A 24,159-nucleotide genomic window follows, 5' to 3' on the forward strand; every position below is an offset into this window, starting at 1 on the left:
ATTCTCACCCTTTTTGTATAGCAACATGAATAAAATACTACTTGCGGTTAAGCCATGGGGTGATGAAATCTCCAGGAAGCCTCTCTTACTAGAATCCTATGATTTTCTCTTACACCTAGGATCCATAAAGGCAAGGGGAGAAGATACTTCTCATAAGATTCTAGGTAAAGAATAAAATGTGCCGAAGCACCAGACAATCAAGCAATTATTAATTATCCTTTAGAAATCCAAATGTTTGCTAGCTACCAAGCATGGAAGAATACAAGAAATAAAGATATGAAATCAGATTGTTCTTCAAGGCTTTTGCAAGGCACTTGATAATAGTTTGAATGATTTATTTCTTTGGTCCACAATCACCATGTACTAAAAATCAGAAATTGGTATCAAAAGCACTAACGCATAGAACTAAAAAAAATAGAAAACAGTAAAAAAAAATGATAGAAAATATGAACTGAAAACATATACTTATATACCTGCCAAACCTGATCAGGTGATTGCGTGAATGCAATTGCATAAAAACTGAATATCACTTGCATCATGAAAACTAAATAACAATTGTGTGAATTCTTATACAATTGTGTGAGAAATCATAATTAAATGCATAAATCCTAGCAGCAAATGTGTAAATCATTTGTCAATTGCATAATCAAAAACTTGTAACTCCACATTTTCCAAAATTGCACAAAAATTAGAAGTTAGCTTGTTATTCGTTCATTTTAGGTTCACCAGATGTATACGAGGAAAAACTCAACATGTTAATTAAACTTAATAAGGTGACCACTAAACCTTAAATCTAATGACAAAGTCCATCGTAATACAATGAAAGTCCATCGTAACACAATGAAAGTCCATCGTAACACAATGAAGGAATACTTAAGGGAAATCAACAAAACAATATAATAATGAAACAATCAAACTCATGTTGATGCTCAAGCACTTGGCCTCCATTGTCCTTCTTTTCCTTGTGTGGGATGATGGCTCTCAAAGTTGCACTTTTGAAAAACTTGCACAACATAGATGCATAAGAATATTAACATAGTGGTTGTTGAAAATGGAGATTGATCTTGAATTTATAGATTTTTTGGAATTTGATTCGATTGTTGAGATTGATTTGAGACCAGAGATGATCAATTACTAAGATTTGATGAGACAAAGTGGTTGGAGACAATTACTCAATGCAACTAAATTTGATTGAGGAAGTAACTCATTTGACTAACTGGTTAAGAGATTTGATTGAGAGTGGAATTGAATTGATTGATAAGTCAGGAAAAGGTGATTTTGAAAAGAGGGGAAATGAATAGCTAGTTAGAAAAAGTGATTGTTGACACATTAGTTAGAACTAAGTTTCAATGGCAATTATGAATTTCCATATGTGATGTAGGAAATTGAAGTGAAATGTCATTTGGAGGAAATTTGAGTTTTTTGAAAACATGAAATTGAGATTAAAATGAGAGGAAAATGAAGTTGATTTGAATTTGGAGGGAAAATAAATTTATTTGAAATGAATGTTAAATGAAATTAAACAAATTTAGGAATTTTTTAATTTGAGAAAACATCATTAGATAATCAAATAATTTGAAGAAACTATTTAATTATGGGAATATAGAAATTGAATTTAATTAAATAATAAAGATCATTTAATAGAACCTATTGAATAATAAGATTATTTAATTAATGATAGGAGGAAAATGATTAATTGATTATGGGATGAATTCCAAATATTAGTTTGAAAAAACAAAGTTAGATTAATTAAAAAATTGAAATTACTTAATTAAGGAAGAAGAATAATTAGTAAAATTGGCGTATGTAGGTGTGAGACAATTTTATGTGTCTACAAGTTTCACTTTGTTTCTTAGCAATTTCAAAAAAAATTTACTTATAAAGTGTAAACATATTAGTCATGATGCTATCTTGATTAGTGACTTTAGATCGTATCTAAAGGGTGGACCCTCATGTGGTTTGATAAGTGATTCAAGCATAATAAATTCACATATAATGTAAGTATGTTATATAACAAGCCCATGTTATGTTATATGACCATGTTACATAATTTGTTCACATTATTTAATCAGAATTAGTCCTACCCTTTTAGGCTTAGAATAAGCTTGGATGACTATGCCTTAGGGTCGAACTTTTATGTTACATGTTCACTTGTATTTTTGAACTTCATTGTCATTATATTTACTTGTTTTATAACATATGATTAAATTACCACCAAAGAATATTCTACATTTTATTCTTTACCAATTTAAGAGATACATTTGTATTATTTTTTAGCACATTATGTGATGTGCATGCTTAGTGATTTTCAAGATGCATCCACTTCAAAAAAAAATACACAACTTATATTACTTAGGCTTAGCTGTATTTCTACTAACTAAATTTTATAAATATATAACGCAACATAAAAAAGACAAAGGCAAACCTAAAATGTTATGTTATATTTTAGTGATAAAAATAAGAATAATTTTGTGCACACTCAACATTTCACCCTCTTAATCATTTTTTTAAGAGTTGCTTATAAAATAGATTCAAAGTACTACAATTTTTATTTTTATCATATCTTCAAAATTTGAGTACACACATATTGAATTACACATCCAATTCAGGCTTAACTTATTTTAAATTATAAGTGGCCACTTTTGACCTTGTTTTTGTTTCCCATTTCCATGCACTTACCCTAGTTCCAAATTTGATAAAGATGTTATTGGATTATTGTCAGAAACATGTTTGTCACAATGCCAAAATTTGAAAACTTGTGTTGTTATCCTTAAATTTTGACTAAGCATTGTATTTGCCCACTTCCATGTGAAAGTGAACTCCACAAGTGCATATGTGAACTTTTGCATAAAAGTAAACCTATGACTCGTAAATTTAATCTACTTGATTTTTCTTGATTCTAATTTGTTTGTATTTGCGTGTGCTCGCTGAACCTTGTAAGGAAGAAGTGCTTATAAACACTTATGGGGAAGATGTTGAATTATGAGGGTGTTCTCTTTATTCAAACTCCTAAATGGACCAATTCAACATGTTTGTAATAATGATCAAGGACATAAAGAAGTATGCAATGGGCCTAAGATATTGCATGCTAATGCAATGCTTTGATAATGATCTTATGATGCTCTATGATAAATGTTCTTCAATGATTACAAGGTTGCTCTTGATTATTCTTTTCAAATTAAGGTTAGTACCTAAATATATAATCCTAGAGTGTATTTAGAAATAATTCACATTTTAGTTAGCTCACAATGACTAGTAATATGGTTGCTCTTGATTATTCTTTTCAAATTAAGGTTAGTACTTAAATATATAATCCTAGTGTGTATTTTAAAATAATTCACATTTTAGTTAGCTCACAATGACTAGTAAAAATATTACTGGGGTTTTGAATTTAAATTTGAAGATTTGAAAATTTTGAATTTATATTCACTAGTGCAACATATTATGCACACATGAACTTGAATAACCTTATGTCCCCATGTGATTATTTAAGTGTGTTTTTTGTTTAAATTTGAGCATTTGAAATGTTCCCATGCAATTTTTTAATTATGTGAAAAAAACTAGAATTTTCTCCTATTTTAATTCTTTAGGAATTGAAAATAAACAACCATTGCATATTGTCAACTTTTTGTTATTAATACTATTAGCACAAATTTAAGATGAGTTCTTAAAATAAGAAAAAAAAATTAAATACTCATAGGACCACAAATGTCATAAAATAATTTTTAAATAAATTGAACAATGATGCTAGTCAAAATAAATTAAACACTTGTAGAACAATAAATATATCATTTATGTATTTCCCATTTCCATACAAAATATATCAACTTGCACACTGATCAATACATAAAAACAACCTAATCTTATACCCAAAACAAAAACCAAAAAATATAGAATTTACTAATATAATTTTGTGTTTATCTAGTGGCACCTTAAAAGACCAAAGGCAACGAATATTTGAAGAACATTCCTTAAGATGCGGAAATTCGAGTAATCTTGAATTTTCTTTTTTATATAATTCTTAAACAAGTAGAATACATTCATTATTTATTTCTCCGAAGTTTCGTGTGAAGGGAGCAGAGCAGTTACTTTGTTTGTACTCTTTCGAGAAAAACGCGTGAAGGGGCATAAAAATAACAATAAATATTTGGGAGTAGACAACAAGTATAGCTAATCCAGACTGAAAGAAAAAGGAAGTAAATCTCTGTGAGTATGATTGATGATGATTCAAGTGTATGGATTTACAGCTGTTAAGTTTTTGGACAGAGGGGTATAAGTGAAGATGAGGGTATAGAGTTGTCATTCTCGTCTGCAAAACCATGAAAATGTATATTCAGAGGGGGTAAGGAAAAAATGCTGTATGTGGAACTTGTCTTGCGTATATCTCTCATTGTTCGAAGCGCTGCCACAGTGCTTGTGTAAATCTTCTCGATCTTCTCTTGAGATTGACTGCGCTGCTGCAGAGGCTCAGATGTTGTTTGAAGCTCAGGGGAAGGAAGTGGAAGTGGATGCTCTGGAAACAAACTGTGGAGGGTTTCTTCGCACTGTTTGACGAGATTGGAGAGAAGCTCTGTAGTGAAGAAGGGCTGTTGCAGAACCTCCTGGATGAATGGCTGCCGTAACACGCCTCCTGTTCTCTTGTCATATTTCTTCAAGATCTTTGCAATTCCTGTGTAGTGGCCTCGCTCAATGGACAAATTAAACCAGTAAACAAATCTGGTGGTTTAAATTCGAGTAAGGGGGGAAAAGGAAATACCTGTGTAGTTGAGAGCACTGTAATTCTCTAGCAGAACCATTTCGCCGTGGAAATTGACAATGTCTTTCCTCAGTTTAATCATCTCTTCCTCGTGTTCTTTTTCAGAGAGAGGTTCACCGTTAGGTCCAGTTTTAGTCTTGAGCTTGTCAATCCTGTCATGCAGTTCCTGTTTTACGGGTATTCAAGTCAGTAAAATTGAGCTCTCAGACCTCTCAGACACATAACCATGCCTACTGTAATCATATGAAATGACTAACTGTTCGTCAAAAAAATTCTGAAGGTAAACAAACAGCCAATATATTGTCCGTTATTAGGGATATCCAAAAATAACAAAAACAATGGGCTTATTTAATATCAAAATTTAGGGGTTTTCTTTCAAATTGGTTTACTCAAATTCATGAAATTCGAGTCAATGAGTTTGACTCAAAACTCCAGAGTTGAATCTTATAAAAAATACCTCACTTATCAATGTGTTTGCTTTTTACCGAACAAGAATCCAAACTTCCAGCTCACAATCAATTCAAAAGTTAAAAGCAACCTGTTACAAGAGCAAATTCCACCAAATGCTATATTTATCAAACCCAAAAAAGCAAAAGCAATTTGCCAATTCCCATCCCATCCGCCTGAACTAAATAACGGAGACAATAATTAATTTCTGTAAAGATATCAAAATCCTAGTCTCCGCCTCAATCAGGAAGGTTATTTAAGTCAGATTAGAGCTTAAAAGCTTTGTTCAAAAGAATTATGGCGTAAATTTTACAGTTAAATGTAATTTAATTGAACTCATACAATGATAAGAGTAACAGAGATTCAGTGAATGTTGAAAGCTAAAATGACGGTGTATGCCGTCTTATAGATTATTTCTGACCTTGCAAACATTAAAATTCTTATGTTCTTTTCCATTCTTGGATGAATTTGAAAAAAAATAAGAAGATAAAACATCAGTAAATGAACCGTTACCAATCTCTCATACTTCAAAAATATTTCAAAACTGTGTCGCAAATCCATACCTTTTGACGAATAATGTACTCTTCTTCCTGCTCCACAAAGAAGGAATTGAACTTCTCGATCTCGGCGTTGAGAAGCTGAACAAACTCCGATTCCTCTGCACTCCGAGTCATCTCCCATTTGCCGTGCCCTGGATCATGATCGTTGTGTTCCAGCCTTGGCCTTTTGCTGTTTCTTTTCTCTTCCCCTGCTGTGAGCTTCACTAGCTTCTTCAATTCCTTATACGACACAAATTTATTCCGCCATTCCGGCAGTGTCTGCTCTATTTGCACTTTCAGCCTTTTCCCAAACTTCATGGTTACAGAAGACACTGCAAAAGTCGAGGTTAAACAAAACAAAATGCTAAATTGTGAGAGAAAAAGCACGAATCTGTACAAGAAAAGCTGCAAGAAGGATTTGGCGCAGGCATCTCTGGAAAACGGAAAAAGGGGTAAAAATAAGTAAGAATGAGAATGAATGTGAGGATAATGGGAGTCACGACAGGCCACAGACGCAGCATTTAATGGTAAACGAAAAGTATCTCCATAATATTCTGAGAATAGGAATATTAGGACAGAATATGCTAAACAGGCATATACACGCACATGGATATTCTCTTTTTACCACCATTAAGAAAACTCGATATTGATGAGTACCACATCGCTATCATAATGAACCGGCCAAACTTGACTAATTTGCGACTAAGTCGTAGGTGAAACTTAAATATATGTAATCTAATGTTAGATTTAATGTAAAGGTGTGTCTTTATGGTCACAATAGTTGTTGCCCTAATAAACTACAAAAAAATTCAGATTTTTGGGTAAAGTACTACACAAATTTAAAGAGAATATACTTAAAGAATAATATCAATTTTTCTTGTAGAAATGCACATCCTAAATTTGAGGAAATCCATGGAGAAGAGGAATGAGGAATGAGGGGATTGGTTTGGCAATTGATGATTAACTTTTTTTTTTAATATCTTATAATTGTGAAAAATGCATATTCTAAATTTGACAAAATACATTCAAAGAGAGGAGAGAGAGGGGTTTGGTTTTGATTTGATGTCTATTTTTATCATTAGGATTTTTTCCATATGTCGCTTTTCGATATTGTATAAAGATATATTTCTATTATATGTATTTATTGTGTAAACTTTTAAAGTACTTTTCTTTTTGTGCTCTTAGATTTTGTTATAGTGTTGTCCAAACCTTTCCCTTTCATTTGTTAAGGTTGAGTGATGGGTGTTGGAGAAACTCATAGTGTCACCAACAAAAAGAACATCATAATTTTTTTCCAAAAAGTATTCCATGAGGTGTGAGCTCTAAAACTCTCTTGGATGTTGTTCTTTGAATTCTAGATTTTGATCATGCTTACAATTGATTAGAATAGTTTTCTCTTATGTGTTACTTTGATTAAAAATCATTTATAGGAATGGTTATATCCTAAGAATTTAGGTGAACACCACTTGAATCCTTCATGGTGTTAAACTAGATGTTATCTAAGATTTAACTAAAGGTTTTAAATTCTCTTCCACCTTGCAGAAGCTAACCATATGAACATCATGCCTTGACATGACCCTTTCTACATGTCGACAGTTCTATTAGTTCTCTCCCCTTCAATTAACTATTTTGTCATGTCTCGAGAAAGATGAAACTGTGAATCTAAATAAAGTGGAACAATGCAATGCAAGATCCAAATTCACACTCACACTCACTCAATATAGCCTAAGATCTATGTGCATAAAATCAAATGATAAGAAATAATACCATAACAAAGACCTTATATTTCTCCATTGTTTACTTGATATTGCTTGAATGCTTTATGTAAATTGCTCTTAGATTTTTAAAAACCTTGATATCAACATGTTAAGATGAAGGTTTGATACTTGATGCCGGATAATGTATGCTAAATAATGGTTATGAAAATGCTAGGATAGTGCCCCTTTCATAATTATGCCGGTGAAGGTCTTATTTATATAACTCGCTTAACATTTGATCAATGGTGAGAAAATTCGAGAGAGGATAGGATTTATATCTAGCACATGGAATGATGAAGTGGACAGATAAAGAGGGTGTAGTGCATAGAAGAAATAAATAAACATTTATTTTATTTGTTTGAGGTGGGAAAATTAAATAAATTATCTAAAATTTATTTAATTTTGGAAGAATGATATCTAATTAATCATTTTTTAGAATTACTTAATTATAGTGGATCAAAAGATTAATTAATTAAATAATAAAATGATTTAATTAATTTTAAGGAAAATTGGAAATTAAATAAATAAATTGAAATTTATTTAATTTTGGGAGAACTGTTAGTTAATTGAATAATGTTTTAAAATTATATAATTATAGTAGACCAAAAGATGAATTGATTACATAATAAAATTATTTAATTAATATTGGATGAAAAATAGTTTAATTAATATATGGTGAAATTGAGATAACTATATAGTTAAATATTATTTAATTATTATAGATGAAGAGAGGTGTAATGTCGTAAATTGTACCCTGTGCAATTCCATTTCACATGAGCACCTTCACTTTAAGCTAATTGGAATCATTTGTCGCCTATTTGTCCTTTTGCCCACATGGATTGCCTTGTCAACTTAGAACTTGGCTTTTATCGAACATGTTGACCAATCGATTGATGGACTCTAGCACGCTGCAAAGACATTTGCGTGCCACACTAGCATGCCACAAATATGTCAGTCTGCAGGTGGCCATTTGAGTGTTACACCTGCACTTAGAAGAGTTTGTAAGGCCTCTGTCCATGGCCACCAACATCGAGATTCTTCTATGAAGGTTATATCTCATGCATTTTGTGATTTTACAAGGATCTGTTGATCATTTGGTAAATTTCTGAAGCTCTTGGCATATTTTCTATATCTCTCACACGTTCTTCCAATACTGGTTATCCACCATTGTTACAGCTTCAAGAGGTTTTCATGTGCTTGAATTCACTCCTTCAAGTGCCATCTTCTTGGTTGTTGAAGGGAAGTTATCTCCACTTTTTCATTTCATAGCATTGTATGCATTGCTTTTTATTTAGTATACTCATTATCTTGTCTAGCGATCTATCTTAGATATCTTTATCATTTGTCTTTCAATAATTGCTACTATTTGAGTTGTTCATGGAGGTGGAAATATCGAAATGGGGGTTTGATTGAGGTAGGCCTCTAAAAATAACCCCAAACATTTTCCTCAGTTGCTTGTGTGTAGGGTTTTGATCGAAGAGAGAAGCTCATTTAGCGAGAGGCTTCAATCAGGGACCACTTGTGAGCTTCTAGCCACCTTTTCCTCACTTTCTTTTAGCTTTCTGCATTGTCTTGTTTTAGATTGTTCATTATAATATCATTTGTTTAGTCATACGGTCACATTTGTGTCTTTTGTGCAACCTTTGTGCTCTGTCTGTATAGGACGTTAGCACGTCGCACTGGTGTCCTAGTTCTGCATGCTCATCCCGAAGACAAAGGCTTAACTGAGTCATTCTGAAGCCTTGCTTGTACTCTTCATCCCTTGGCTCACCTTTAGCACCAGTTTAAGTGAGGTAGAGTAAAGGTAGGTTTTCTCCTTGAGGTTCATCACTTCGAGGGTAGTAAATCCCGTCCTCTACATTTTGATGAACCCGACATGAATGCCATTTGAATCATCATTTTTTTTAGTGTTTGCTTTGTAATTGCATTCAAAATCCAAAGAGAAAAAGAAAATAAAGAGATAAACATAAATGCACTTCAACTTTGAACAAACTTTGAATCAACTTCCTTCATCACTAAGTATTCTAGAATCCTTGCGACATCCTCATAGAGTGGATAGAGCATTGCATAGCTTGTTCATAAGCTTTATGACCTACACTGCCACAAGAGTCATTGTAAGAAGGACTTCTAGGAAGAGTATTCATATGAATCGCTATAGTCTTCCTCGACCAAGTCTAATGTTTAACGATCTTCTTCCTGATCCAAATGACTTCATGGACTCTCACCCTATTAGGACCATTTTGACAGGGGGTCCTTCTCCATCTAGTTCACAATCGAATTCTCGAAATAAAACCCCAAGGAATTCTCCCATGTCTTCTCCTCCTATTGTTGATCATGATTCTACTATCACAATTGACTTTGACCAGATTAACATGTTAGAGAAGAACTTTGAGAGACTTTAACCAACAGAATGTTCTTCCCTGGGATAGAAATTTTGTGAATGCTTTGAGAGACATATTGATCTCAAATAGAAGAGGCTTAGAGATGTTGAGAGAATTGTCCATGATCGTTAAGAATCATGTGCCCTTAGCTGGTACTCCTTAGGATAATCAACCTGACACTTGTGGTTCTCAACTTGGTGTTGATATACCTAGGATGATAGTGCATATGGTTGACTCCACCATTCCTATCGTCAATGCTTCTACCATTCACCTGAGTTATACTGGCATAGCTAGCAGTTCCATTACCACTTCTGTTGTAGGACACACTACTTCTATCAGTGTTGGTCCAGGTGTTGGTGCTATCCCTAGTTGTGGCACCAGTCCTCATGCTAGTGTTGGTGGAAGTGGTGGCACAAATGGTGCTCCTTCTCCTCCTTCACCTGCCAATCCTATCCTAAATACCATATTGTAGAATACAGGACAATTACAGTTGCAGCTCACAAACCTTGCGTCCATCTCTGGCCAATCTTTGATGCCTAGTTATTATTGCAAGAGCCCACTTGATATTACCATCCTCAATACCATCCTTCCCCAGGGGGTTGAGTCATTGAAGTTTGATCATTTAAATGGTGATGGAGATCCTAATGAGCACATTGATTTGTTCATGACCATGTGTAGTGATTATCATAGTCTAGATTTTGTCTCGCTCAAGCTATTCTCGCATTCTCTTAAGGGGACTAATATGTTGGAATGGTATAGCTCATTGCCCATTCACTCCCTCCAGACATTTGATCAGCTTATGGATTTGTTCCTCAAATGGTTCCAAGCTAATATTGGGAGCAAGGTCACCATTGCAGACCTTGTTCATTGCAAACAAAATTGAAATGAGAAGGTTATAGATTTCATTTCTTGGTATCAATCTATCTCTACCAAGATCCCCTTTGCCCTACCAGATAGTAACCTACAAAGAATATTCATTAGAAATATGTAGTCGACATTGAGGAAGAAGTTATCTCTTCATTGCTATCAGAACTTTTCTAATCTATATTCTGTACTCATTGATTACCAGCATACGATGACTCGGTTCAGAGAATCTACTTCGAACCCCATACTGGTACTTTCAAAGGCATGTTCGTGGAAGGGTCTAGGAATAAAAAAGTTGTGGCTAATGTCATAGATACTCCTCTGATAGCTATTGCACAAGAACCACAATGCAATAGGGTCTTTACCAAATTGAACGATACCTATTTTAGTATAATACAAAGATTATTGAAAGATAATCTCAATCCTTTCGAAGATTAGACCTCTGCCTGACAACAAACCATACCCTCGTTGGTATGATGGTTCTAAATTCTGCCAATATCACAATGTACTTGGTCATGACACCGAACATTGTTATCATCTTAAACATATAGTCTAAGACCATATCGACAATAAAGCTATAAAGTTCAGTGATAGAAAACATAATTCTAACAAGTTTGTTGACAAAACAAACAATGAGTTTCAAATATACTCAGATCCTTTCCCACCGCATTCATCTAATTTTTTCTTTGCATCAAATTCAGTGATGGATGATGGGCCATATATTAACATGGTTACTATCACTCCAATCTTGCCTCCTAGCTAGAAGACAAAAGTATATGATGTCATTCACCCTTCCGGATGCCCCATACCATGGAGAGTCTGCTTCTCTATACATCCCCACAAATCTTAACGATCAAATTGTTGCAGTTATGATGGATGAACCTTCGTGCAGAGTCGATGTCATCATGGAGGAGACTTTGTTCATAAATGGATGGCATAGGCTGAGATATGATGAGTGGCGTGCTACCTTGAGAACGCATAATGGGTTGTCTCTTTCTCCTTTGGGTAGTATCACCTTGAAGATCGTGGTGGGACCCAAGGCTATTTCATCTACATTTGTTATCATCCCTGAGTCAGATATTTTTCGAGTTAAACTAGGTATTCCTTGGTTAATTGCTATGGATGTGGTCCCTTCAATGATCCATAAATGTTTGAAGTTTCCTCATGAGGGTTCGATGCATATCGTCCAGGATATTGGATATCGACCTCAAGTAGCTCATGGGGATTTTTTGTTAGACCATTTATGGCTTGCTTTGGTGGGGGCCATGCTTCCCAATGGTGACTTTATGTATTAGGCATATTATCAATATAAGATGGGGGAATCGACCCATAAGTTGGTTCAACCTAGCTCTATTTGTTTCTACTTCCTGCATCAACCTATGCTTCGTCTATTCATGTGTTAGAGAAGGTAGTGCCTTATGCCCCTTCATCATCAAGGGCTGAGGTTAAGCTCATTCCTTTGAGTAGACCTCCACATCCACCCAGGACTACGCATCCTCCAGTGGTGTCTTTTGTTCCCATGACTGCACCTAGTGCAGGCAAGGGAAAGGCACCCGTGCTACCAAAGTTTGCAGCTTGTCATCCCTTTGAGCTCTAGATCCTGGCCAATATCCATCGTCCTTTTTGATATGAGAAGGGGAAGCATTCCTCTTGTACTCATTTGTCATTGCTTGCTCTTGCTTTACAACCTGTGCAAGCACCCTCTATTCCTCTAGCTTCTCCTTGAGAAAAGCGAGGTAGGGTGCTTGCTGCTGTGAATATAGTGCCTATCTCAGGTGCACCTCATGTTCCATCATTCGGGTCTTCTTCTATCCATAAATGGTTTTGGAGGCCTCTCTTATGGAACATGATGTTCTTGACTCTTCTCGGGCCTTGACTCTTGGTCCACATCTTCATCGTAATCAACATGCATGTGAGCATTAGCGCTATCAACAGGCAATGTCTCAGGAACGTGATTCTACTTTGCAGTCTAACAGTGCACCTTCGACACCTTCTTGTTGTATCTATTCCTCTCTTTGGATATTCCAATCTCTACATCATCTTCACTATTGTTGCTAGCTATTTCAGGGCCTATTGATGAACCTCCCCCTAAAAGGGTGCAAGTCTTCATTGCTCCTTCCTTGGAGATGCCTCTTATCATCTCGTTGTGGGATGTACCTCTATTGTCTTGACCATTAGATATGTTGCACACACAGGTGGTGTTTAGTGCTTATTTGTTTGATCCTCTTGTCTCGTAGCCACTTCTTGATCAGATTTTTCCTGGGGTCCTCCAACCTACCACGGTCAATTAGTGACTTGTGCCTCCTATCTAGTCTAAACACAAGTTTGAGCAGGGCCCTGTTTTGGCATTTCATCATTGCAAATTGGCTAAGGTATGCTCCTCACCTATCTCTTTGGCTGCTTCAGTTCCTGTTTCTGTTTGTGTTGTTGAGAAGGCTCCACCTTCTCTTGAGTTTGTCGCTGCCCCTCTTGTCAAGGTCAATAGTCTAACTTTTGTATCGCCTCCTTGAACTCAGTCACCTACTTCTTCTACAGAGGCATGCTTTTTTTGACTCTCTAGAGGATATCCCGATGTTGTTTATGATCTTTATGTGATTGTTGACTCTTGCCACTTTTGAGCTTATGGACGCAAATTTTGACGCTCCCTCATCCCTTTCCCTCGCTACTAGCAAGGCACCTAGTGATGCCCTTGGGATTGTTCTGCTTTGGTCTCGCCCTCCTTCCCCATATGATCAAGATTGGGAAGATGATGACCCGATCATTGAAGGGTTGTAAGACAATACCTTCTTTATCTTGTAGTATAACGTGTGCGCTTGATTGTGTTCTTTTGTGCTTTCTTTACATGTGTGTTCCCTCCCAAAGGACCCAAGATACTCTGTAGGTGATTCGGAATAGAATGGGAAACCATAGAACCTTAGCAAGAAGTCAAAAATCACCAAGTTTCCACCTACTATAAGAACCATGAAGCCAATTTTAGGAATGGGAAACCATATAACCATAATTAGCAAGGAGGCAAAAATCACCAAATCAGGGACCTTCGTGGTAATAACTTCCATGATAGGGGTGAATGTGGTTGCAATGGGAGTTAGAAGAGGGATAACAACAATAAGAGAACCTTCAATAAAGATAAGTTTGGAGAGCATAGGGCACCATGAGGCAAATGCTATGTATATGGAAGAGAACACTTTTTCAACTTGTCCTCGATGAATATGGATACAGAAGGAAAGGAACTAGCAAGATCTATCTAACACCAAATCTATGTAGCGGTAGATAATAGGCAAGTTGATTTTGAAGCCTTAACCATTAAGTTTTCAAGTAAGCTCTATGACCAAATTGTTTCTATATTAATAGATACTAGAGCTATAGAATATTTTATAGATCCTAAGATAGTATCAAAATTATTATTTAGACTAGGGTACATGGCTAACTCTTGGATGGTTTAATATGGGAATCAAATGGAGAAGATGGTAAGCTCTTGTCTATTTTGAAATGAGTTATAGCTTCCAAGCTTCTAGATCCAAGTTAACCTTTATATTTTGGATTAAGGCAAAAACATGTTTTGAAGGGGCCCTGAAACCCTTTACAAAATGATTCTAAGAGGATTAGAATCAGAAAGAAACGTCCAAAGCAAAATGGGCTGCAAGGATAGGCATAAAAAGCAGTAGCCAAAGAGATAGCAAAAGCCCAGTCGGGCACAAAAAGACAACAAAAAGACCAAACCTAGACACAGAAAGAACCAGCAACAAAAGACAACCCAATTTCATTAGGCTTTTGAGGGTCTCAGTGACCTCAACCTCAAGGGCATTCATGGTACCAGCAACAACCTGCATATCTTTATGATCCAAGTTCTGAAAGGCCACCTTTTTCTTCATGTTCCCTCAGGTCCTTTTACAGGGTCCTTCACCACTTTGAGTCGCCTCAACTTCCTCACCAATAACAACAACAACCTTATCTGGTTGGTCCAGACTTTTCACCATGGTATTCATAACCATTGCAGACTGTTTAACAATTTTATGACTGCTAACCATAATGGTCTTGAGGGTGTCTTAGATATTTTTGTAGCCATCCTCAACCCGGGTGATGCGTTCCTCCAGTTTTTTCTTCAGCTGGTCAACCCCTTCCCCTGTTTTCTTGATATAGTCCATGACCGAATTCTTCTCAGCCTTAGTCCAATTCCCTTCATTGTGCAGACCAAGAGAAGAACCAATGGGGAGAGAATCCATTTTTCTTCCCAGAGATCTTTGGTTAATCCAGATCTCTTTAAGTTCATGAAATAGCCACTTGAACAAACTGAAGGTGTCAATTGCATGATCACGAGCCATACCCAACACATTTTCATAAACCTTCCTCTTATCATTTAGCTCATCACTTTTAGGATGAAGGTTTGCAATACCAACCACACCCACATTACCAGTCTCCTTAAAGGAAAGAGGAGAGGCCGGGACATTAAGATTATTAGGGTTCTTAACATCATCTACCTTCTCAGTAGACGAGGGGGAGCCAATCTCAACCGAAGTAGAGGAGGAGGACATAACATTGTTCTTATGACCTATGGAACCCTTCCTCATTTTGGGTTTAGAGCTCGAAGGAATTTCCACTTTAGCTTTTTTCAGGGGAGGGGGAGTCTCATCAGACCCAGACCCAGAGGAATCATTCTCAGAATCTCCTGTACTAGTCTCATCCTTCTGAGAAGAAATATGGATAAAATCCCCAGGGGGAGGAAGAGCACGAAAATGGGCATCAATAAGAACCAACAAGCCTTCATGCACTATGGGAAACTTAGCAAGTTTCTTATGATGGTCACTAAAATTAGCCCTAAGAGCACACACGAGGTAGAAAGGGAAAGACATTTTCACTCCATGGTGGAAATGATTCAGAATAACAAAATGGTGGCCATACACCCTAGTATACCAACCATCCAAAGTGAGGTAATTCATAATTACCTTGAAAAGCTTCTGCCAGAAAGACTTGATGACCGCAATATCATAGTAGCTAGCCGTCTTCTTAACAATTTTAGCCCACTCCTCCTCCTCCTTAAGGAAATTCTGCACAGCTTGCTCCTTGTACACCCTATCTCTGTAATAATTCATGCCATCCATAGATAACCCAGTGACCTATTCAATTAGGGCTTCATCTACTAGGACCCTCCAACCATGAAGAATAATCGATCCATCCTTCCAGTTTTTAGCAAAATGCCTAGTAACATCTTGATTTCACCCTTGAAGCCTCTCAATGTAAGTAGCGAACCCATCTTTCTTCAGAATGTGCCATAACTTCTTTTTTATTCTTAAGTTGCACACAGCTAGGCGACTCAAATCTCTTTCTCGCACCACCCATTTTATCGAGCTCTCTATAATTCTCTCTGTGACAAATGTCTAGAGTTAAGGCAAACCTCTAAAAAATGTATGAAATTTCCCACAAAGCATGCAAAATAAATTCTCATCAATTCTTATGTCCTCTATGTCCACCTGTCTCAGAACGAAAGGTATTAGCAGTTCTAAAAACACTCAAAGTCATAATAGTGCTAGTAATCATTACCTTTACTCCCCTGACTTCGCTCGTGGAGCAGATGCATCACAAGTTCTAAGTCCAGCCTGTCACCATGGGTCCAAAAAAGTTGGGCTTTACACGTCACTCCCCTATTGGCAAGGAAGTCAACAATCACATTGGCTTGTCTGTAAACATGAATGAACATATATTTATCAAAGGTTTTAATAATGTCTTTAGCTTTTTTCATCTAAATATCAACATTCCAATCCGGAGTAGAATTTCCCTTTAGGTAGTTGATAATGCTCTTAGAGTCCCCCTCGACCCAAACAAGCTTACAGTTGTTCTGTTTTGCAAGTTTTAGACTGCAATAAAATCACATGGCTTCGACAATATTATTAGTCTATTTACCAAGAGGGAGAGCAATAGCCGAAATGAAGTTGCCATAGTGATCCTCCCTTAGGATACTATAATATAATTTTGGGATTTAATTGGTTGACTAAGCATAATTCCATAATTAGTTATGAAGATAAGGTTGTTAGTTTCTTGGATGACTATGGGAATATTGTTAAGATCTGTGGTTTCCAGAGACCACTTGAACTTGTGCAAATTTCAGCCATGCAGCATAAAAAAGCTCAAAGGAAGGGATGCTCCATCTATGTCATTCATGTCAGTGATCTCATTGATACAAAACCCATGCTTGATGACTATCCCATCCTTAAATTATTTAAGGACATGGTCCCATAAGATCTCACAGAGTTACCACCAAAGAAAGAATTTGATTTCTCCATTTATCTTATACCTAGAACTAAACCGGAATTGAAGGCTCCCTAACTGATGACCATTACAAAATTGTATAAGTTAGAAGCATAACTACACAAACTGTTGAATAAGCTGTTCATTAGGCCTAGTGTGTCATCATGGGGTACTCCAATTATCTTTTAATAAGGATGGTACCTTGTGATTATGAATTGATTACAGGATGTTGAAAAAATCCACCATCAAAATTAGGTATCCCCTTTTGAGGATTAATGATATTTTTTATCAAATGAAAGGGATATAGTATTCTCCAAGGTAGACCTTAGATTCGGTTATCATCAATAGAGAATCAAATAGGATGATTTCTCAAAGACAATTTTTAGAACTTGATATGGAGACTACGAATTCATAGTGGTACCATTTAGGTTAACCAATGCTCCTACAACTTTCATAAATCTCATGAACAATGTTTTTCGAGACTGCTTAGATGGATTTGTGCTAATACTTCTTGATAATATCTTTATCTATTCAATACCTATGGAAGAGTATGATAAGTACCTAAGGATAGTGTTGCAATGCTTAGAGAGTGTAAACTATATGGAAAACTATCCAAATGTACATTATTTGGTCCATGGCATATCATCATATAAAATTGTTGTGGACCTAGAGAAAATATAGGTGATTGTGGGATGGCCTACACCTCGAAATGTGATACAAGTTTGAAGGTTCATAGTTGCTGCTAGGTATTACTAAAAATTTGTGAAAGGATTTTGTAGGATTGCAACATTAATCACTTCACTTATGAAGAAAGGTAAAAAGTTTGAGTGGATAGAGAAGCGTGAGCAAACCTTATAGCTATTAAAGGAGAAGCTCACTACTACTCCCATATTGACTATGCCTAATCAAAATGGGTAGTATACCATAATAATGATGCATCAAGAGATGGTGTAGGGGAATTATTAATCTAAGGTGAGAAATTTTTAGCATATGAGTCAGAGAAATTGAAGCAATATGGTCTTAACTATGGACCTTATGTCTTGGAACTAGCTACCATAGTTCATGTATTGCATATGTGGAGGCATTATCTTTTGGGAAAGCCTTTTGAGTTGAAGACAGAGTATTTGGGACTCAAGTACATCTTCTCTCAATCCAATCTTAATGTAAGGTGGAGGAGATGGCTAGAGTTCCTTAGTGAATATGACTATAATTCAATATATTAAAGGAAAGGAGAACATAGTATTTGATTCTCTTAATAGGAGAAGAAACCTAGCAGCGATGACCACTACTAGATCTAATCTAAAGAAACAAGTGGTTCAACATTTATCAGGGGATGAACACTATGATAGGGTCAAACAAGCTTTGGAGAAGGACCCTTTAGACCCTCATTTTGAAGGGTATTTTTGAGAGTCTGACGGGTTATGAGATACCAAGGGAGGATGTACATTCCTAACCCAAGAGATTTGAGGAAGTTGATCTTCTAAAATATCCACAATGCACCCTACTTAGGGCATCTCAAAGTGGCAAATATGGTTATAGAGTTAAATTCCCTATAATCTGGGCCAAGACTCAAGAAGGATGTCATAGAATTTGTGGCACGATTCCTCAAATTTCAATGAGTTAAGGCCGAGCATGTGCATCTAGTGGGACTCTTATTCCACATATCATACCAAACACAAATGGAAAGTGATTAACATGAATTTATATCGGGGTTGTCGATGTCCAAGAATTGACATGATGTCATCCTAGTAGTGGTGGATAAGTTTATTAAAGTATCACATTTTATTTCAATAAATCTAAAGGATGGATCATAGACTTTAGCTAAGTTTGTCCAAGAAATATTTTTCTTACACGGGGTACCCAAAACAATTATGCTTGATAGAGATACTCTCTTGAATTTAATATTTTGGACAATTTTGAATGCAACATTGTGAACAATGTTGAATTTTATCTCAACATATCATCCTCAAATAGGTGGACAAACTGAGAGGTTGAATCAAGTAGTTAAAGACCTCCTTAGGATGTATTATATTGACCAACAATTTAAGTGGGAGGAGTATATTTCATTGGTGGAGTTTGCATATAATAACTCCTACCATGCATTCATCAAAATGACACCATTTGAGGATCTTTATGGGAGAGGATTGAGGAAAAAACTGTGATTGGCCCATACATGCTTAGAGAGATGGATGATTAGATGAGATTGATCAAGGAGAGACTGAAGGAGGTAGTGGATAAACATAAGAGCTATGTGGATAAACATAAATATTTTTTAGAGTTTATATTGAAAGAATTTTTTCTTAAGATTTAGGCCTCACAAGAGTTCCATTTATTTTGTGAAATCTTCCAAGTTAGCACCAAGATATGTAGATCCATTTGATGTGTTTGAAGTAGTTAACTTAGTTTCATATAGATTTGCTAAACCACCCGCTCTTGCTTGAATCCATAATGTGTTTCGTGTATCTATACTTAAGCCTTGTCATCTTGATACAACTCATGTACTTGATTGGTGTGATTTGTAGGTTCAGGATCCAAGGATGGTATTATTAGAGCCCATTTGAATGTTAGATAGATGAAACATTAAGTTGTGTAATAGAGATTTGATCAAATTAAGTTCCAACATGACCAATATTCTATGGATAATGCCACTTGGGAGAGTGCTAAGGAGATTGACCATTCCTTTCTACATTTTAATGTCTAGTTAAGATACTTGTTTATTGTGATGAGATACTTATGTTGAATATAGTGATACTACATTTTGCATATTGGGATGTTTTTCATTGCATGAACATGATACTTTATTTGCTTAGTATTTTGTCTACTAAGACATTGAAACGATGTCTCTTCCTAGTGGGGAAGGATGTCACACCTCAACTTTTTACTTGCTTAGAAAATGCAATAATTTGATGATATTTATGGTTGATTATTTCATGCTTATTCTATTATGCGTAAACATATCTTGGAAATTAATTTTTAAATTATAAATTATATTTGATTTAAACTTGAAATGGTGTATAATGTATGTACTTTCGCTTCGACTGCGGTTTTATGGACTAACCTACTAATGAAGATTTATGTGTAACTAAGTGCCAGTACTTGTTGAAGGCAAGAATATGATTGAGGTAGAACTGTCCCAGCCTCTCGGTAATGAATGGTTTGAGGGATTTTGATGTGAACACCATTCAGATGCATAGGTAGTTGCTTTTATCAATTTAAATGTTTGCATTGAATTATTTTCATGAAAACGTAGTTAGTTGATCATATCAGTATGTTAGTGTAATCAATCGATTTCATTATAATTATATGCATAGTATGATTTGAATTGTATGATTGTTGTAATTATTATTTTATAAAGACAATTTTAATACCTTGGTTAGATTAAATCGTTGTTATTAATTATTGATCAAAATGATAAAGTAAAAACTGTATGTAGACTAAACAATATATAAATATATATACTATATTATTATCCAATATAACTAAAATGATTTTTTGTTATTTATTATTTTTCTTTTAATTTTTAAAATAAAATAGATGTTTGAATATATATATATATATATATATATATGTAATTAATTAAATGTACACACACACACACACACACACATATGGTAAGAGCAATTTAAAATTAGAGACTTAATCTTTGAAGGAATTTGAACTATATAAGAATTGGGAATTTTTTTTATAATGCTATTTTTTTTCCATGTATTGGTCATTCTTTAAAAATTGGATAGAAATATCTTCAATTTGCCAAGTCATGTCATCTTGGAGGCAATTTGAATAACACAAGAAATGGAAATGAAAATCAAACTGTAGTTTTATTTTGGCATCCAAAAGGATGCTATTGGCATGAATTTTACAATTTTAAAATACAAGAGAGATTATTCATTGAAACACAATAGTTAAGATCAATTCCTTGGCAAAAATATCAAGTTAATTTGGTCATAGGCAATTGACTTTATTAATTATAGTTGTAGATTTTGTAATGCTCACCAAAATACCTCGAAGAAATATATCTAAATACACACTAATAATATTTTTTACAACACATAATAGCACTTAAGCAATGCAACGAGAACTCATCAACATTTAAGTGTTACGAACATAGAATAATTCACCCAAACTATTAATCAATTACGCAAGCGGAATATAATAAATCATTACTACTAACTCCCTAGGGTATCTCAACAACATTACTTAATCTACCTACATAAGCAATAAACATTTACTTTCTTCCAGATCAATACCTAACACTCATGATATGCAACCTACTTAACCATTCATTTAATATGAGATTCTATCTTTCAATGCATAGCCATTTCCCCTTCTTCCTTAGGTTTATTTAATACACCAAGTCCAAATGTTCCTATTACCCTTAACCAATCCTCAACTATTATGATCATCATACATACTATGATTAACCCTTACATTAACATTAGTATAATTTTCCATTTACAATTAACTTCCACATAATCATTTAACCTACAACCTAATTTATTCCATTCCAATAACATCAAATTACAAATTAGGTAACCACGTGAATTCAACTCAACACAACTTAAGATATAATATACTAAATCCATAACAACTAATAACATCCACCAAATGGAGTTATAATCCTAATCCATAACATATAATATGATCTAATCCTTTCCTAAAAGACAAGCATTCATTTTACCGTCTACCCATACACTTACTAGTAATTTCCATTAATAAGATTAGTAATTCGTTCATTAAGAACATCCATACAATATATTTTCATAAGGAACATTCAATTACAACCCAAGCATTATAAGATTTCAACCCTACCATTAGATCACTGACTATGAGGTATGATACTATAAGTTCATATTCTTCAACCACAAATCATAAACATGTCCTAAGATATCTTCCATAATTACTCATACTCATACATCCTACCAAGGCATAACATTTCTTCTACTTAAAGCATTAGTTAAAGACATCATTTCTAGGCTATTAACATTATCATAACATTTGCACAATTTTCCTTTTAACAGGGTTCATCATGAATACAAATTGCATCATTTTATTCCAAACCATAATACTTATTCACATCTCATGCATCTATTTTTTTGCATGTAAAAGAATTCATCTCTAAAGCATCAATTAGAATTCAAAGGGAAATCACGAATCCCTATCTAATCAAAGAATTGAAACAAACAGACAATGAAATAACACAATCAAATCAAAATAGGAATTATAAAGTAATTCAATCAAAACTCCCTATTCCGTGACTACGTATAACTTCCATTGTTCTTCTCCTCTTTGTGGTATGATGACTCTCAGATATTGCGCTGGCAACCTACAATTGACACAAAGATTCAACGTTCATGATTGTTGAAAATGGAGATTGAATGCTCAATTTATAGATAATTGGAGAAGATTGATTGAAAGGTGGAACGATTTGATCAAGAGGCGGAACTCAGGTGAGCGCACATGAAAATTGATAGTTGAACTTATGATTTAGAGGTGAAACTGAATAGATTGAATAAATTAATTGAGTCAACTGATTGAGAAAAAGCTAACTGAAGGATGAAAAAGAATGATTGGAGGAAATTAAAGAAGATGGCAAATAAAGCTTTATTTAAAAAAGCTAACTAAAAGATGAAAATAGAGATTGAAGAGATAAATGATTTAATTAATTAATTTAGCATGTGCTTGCACTTTAACTTAGATTTTCAATTTAATCTTTGCATGAAATTTAATTCAAATAATTGAATTTATTTTAAATTCAATTTAGTATTTGAATATATTTAGAACTTGACCTTGATTTTCAATTTGATTTTTGAAATCATGCACATGTAATTAAATTTGGAAGAAATTAGAAGAAATTGAAATTAAATGAAATTAGAATTTGGGGATTTGGGAACGGAGAATTAATTAGTTAATTAAATAATTTAAAGAAACTATTTAATTATTTTAGAAATGGAATTTAATTAAATAATAAAGATTATTTAATTCAAAAGATTAAATCACAATTAATTAAATATAAATATTTAATATATATTTAGAAAAGGATTGAATGATTAATTGATTAGAGATAGAAATTAGAATTTATTTAAATAATAAAGGTTATTTAAATTGGGGAATTAATCATAATTAATTAAATAATAAATATTTAATTAACATTAGAAAATGGTTAAAATGATTGAATCATGAAAGAATAAGAAATAGAATGATTAGTAAGATTATGAGGAAATATGAAATTAGAAGAATAAGATTACTTAACTTAATTAAATAATTGAAGAATTATTTAATCAATTAGAGGAATAATTAGTACATGATCAATGAGACATTTTTAGGTGTCTACATTTGCCCCTCTTTGAGACAATGTCGAAACGATGTTGTTTCAAATAAAAGGAAAAAATTATGCCCCAGTATGCCCCAGTGACGCTTAGGGTGTAATGCCCCCTCGAGAGATTGTTTTTGCATTAAAGGTATGAATGATCTCTTGAAAAAAGAAGAATGTGAGATGAAAGATAGAAGAATGGTTAGTTGATTAGAGTTGGAGATAGGTCATGTGAAGATGATATTGAGATTGAATAATGTTAGAAAAGAATATGATTTAGAAAGAAGATGGGAAATCAACAAACTATCAATAAACAAATGAGATGAGAATGAAATTGAATGAATCACGAACCTGTGTCATTTATTTTATTGCGCAATATATATTCATCACTGAGCCTTATTATTGAATAATGAAGCTTAGCACATTAGGGTATAAGGAACCAAGATGTAAAGATATCTCATTGAAGAAACAAACACATAGCAGACAAAGAGTGAACCCCTCCATTCTGGGAAATACACTAGGGGTCGAGGTATGTGTGGCATTCAATAGCTGAATGCTCCTATCATAGACACCCACTAGAGAAATTTCCCTAGAACTTCATCAGTTCACACCATAAACAACAAACAAATAAAAATATAATGCCCATCATGGCTCATCTAGTCACTTGTGGACATCCTTAAGTAGCATAGGAACATAATCTGTTGCCAAATGATAAAAGATAAAGTCCGACCCGGACAAAATTCAACAGCTATACTGACCTTGTGCCTTCGTTCTCAGTTGCTTGATGTGATGGTTGATAATGTCTGATCTCAGAAAGTTACAGACCCCGTTTAAGACTAACTTGTTTGATTTCGAGTGTATC

General features: G+C 34.4%; 1 protein-coding gene across 1 annotated transcript; it reads right to left on the reverse strand.

The window, feature by feature from the left end:
- Positions 1-3,991: 3,991 nt before the first annotated feature.
- Positions 3,992-6,254, reverse strand: LOC131065137 (SPX domain-containing protein 1). Its single transcript, XM_057999566.2, has 3 exons — positions 5,767-6,254; positions 4,757-4,922; positions 3,992-4,669 (listed from the first exon to the last, which is right to left on the reverse strand). The coding sequence occupies exons 1-3, from the start codon at positions 6,058-6,060 to the stop codon at positions 4,251-4,253; spliced, it is 879 nt and encodes a 292-aa protein (XP_057855549.1). The 5' UTR covers positions 6,061-6,254; the 3' UTR covers positions 3,992-4,250.
- Between the last annotated feature and the right edge of the window lie 17,905 nt (positions 6,255-24,159).

Source organism: Cryptomeria japonica, chromosome 1 (genome assembly GCF_030272615.1).
Source record: "Cryptomeria japonica chromosome 1, Sugi_1.0, whole genome shotgun sequence".
In the NCBI taxonomy this organism is placed as follows: Eukaryota; Viridiplantae; Streptophyta; class Pinopsida; order Cupressales; family Cupressaceae; genus Cryptomeria; species Cryptomeria japonica.

Excerpts from the sequence above, each read along its gene's own strand:
- LOC131065137 (XM_057999566.2), bottom strand. The coding sequence starts at position 6,060 with ATGAAGTTTGGGAAAAGGCTGAAAGTGCAAATAGAGCAGACACTGCCG. Across the intron at positions 4,923-5,766 it reads AGTACATTATTCGTCAAAAG|GAACTGCATGACAGGATTGA; the intron begins GTATGGATTTGC and ends CCCGTAAAACAG. Across the intron at positions 4,670-4,756 it reads CAGTGCTCTCAACTACACAG|GAATTGCAAAGATCTTGAAG; the intron begins GTATTTCCTTTT and ends GCCACTACACAG.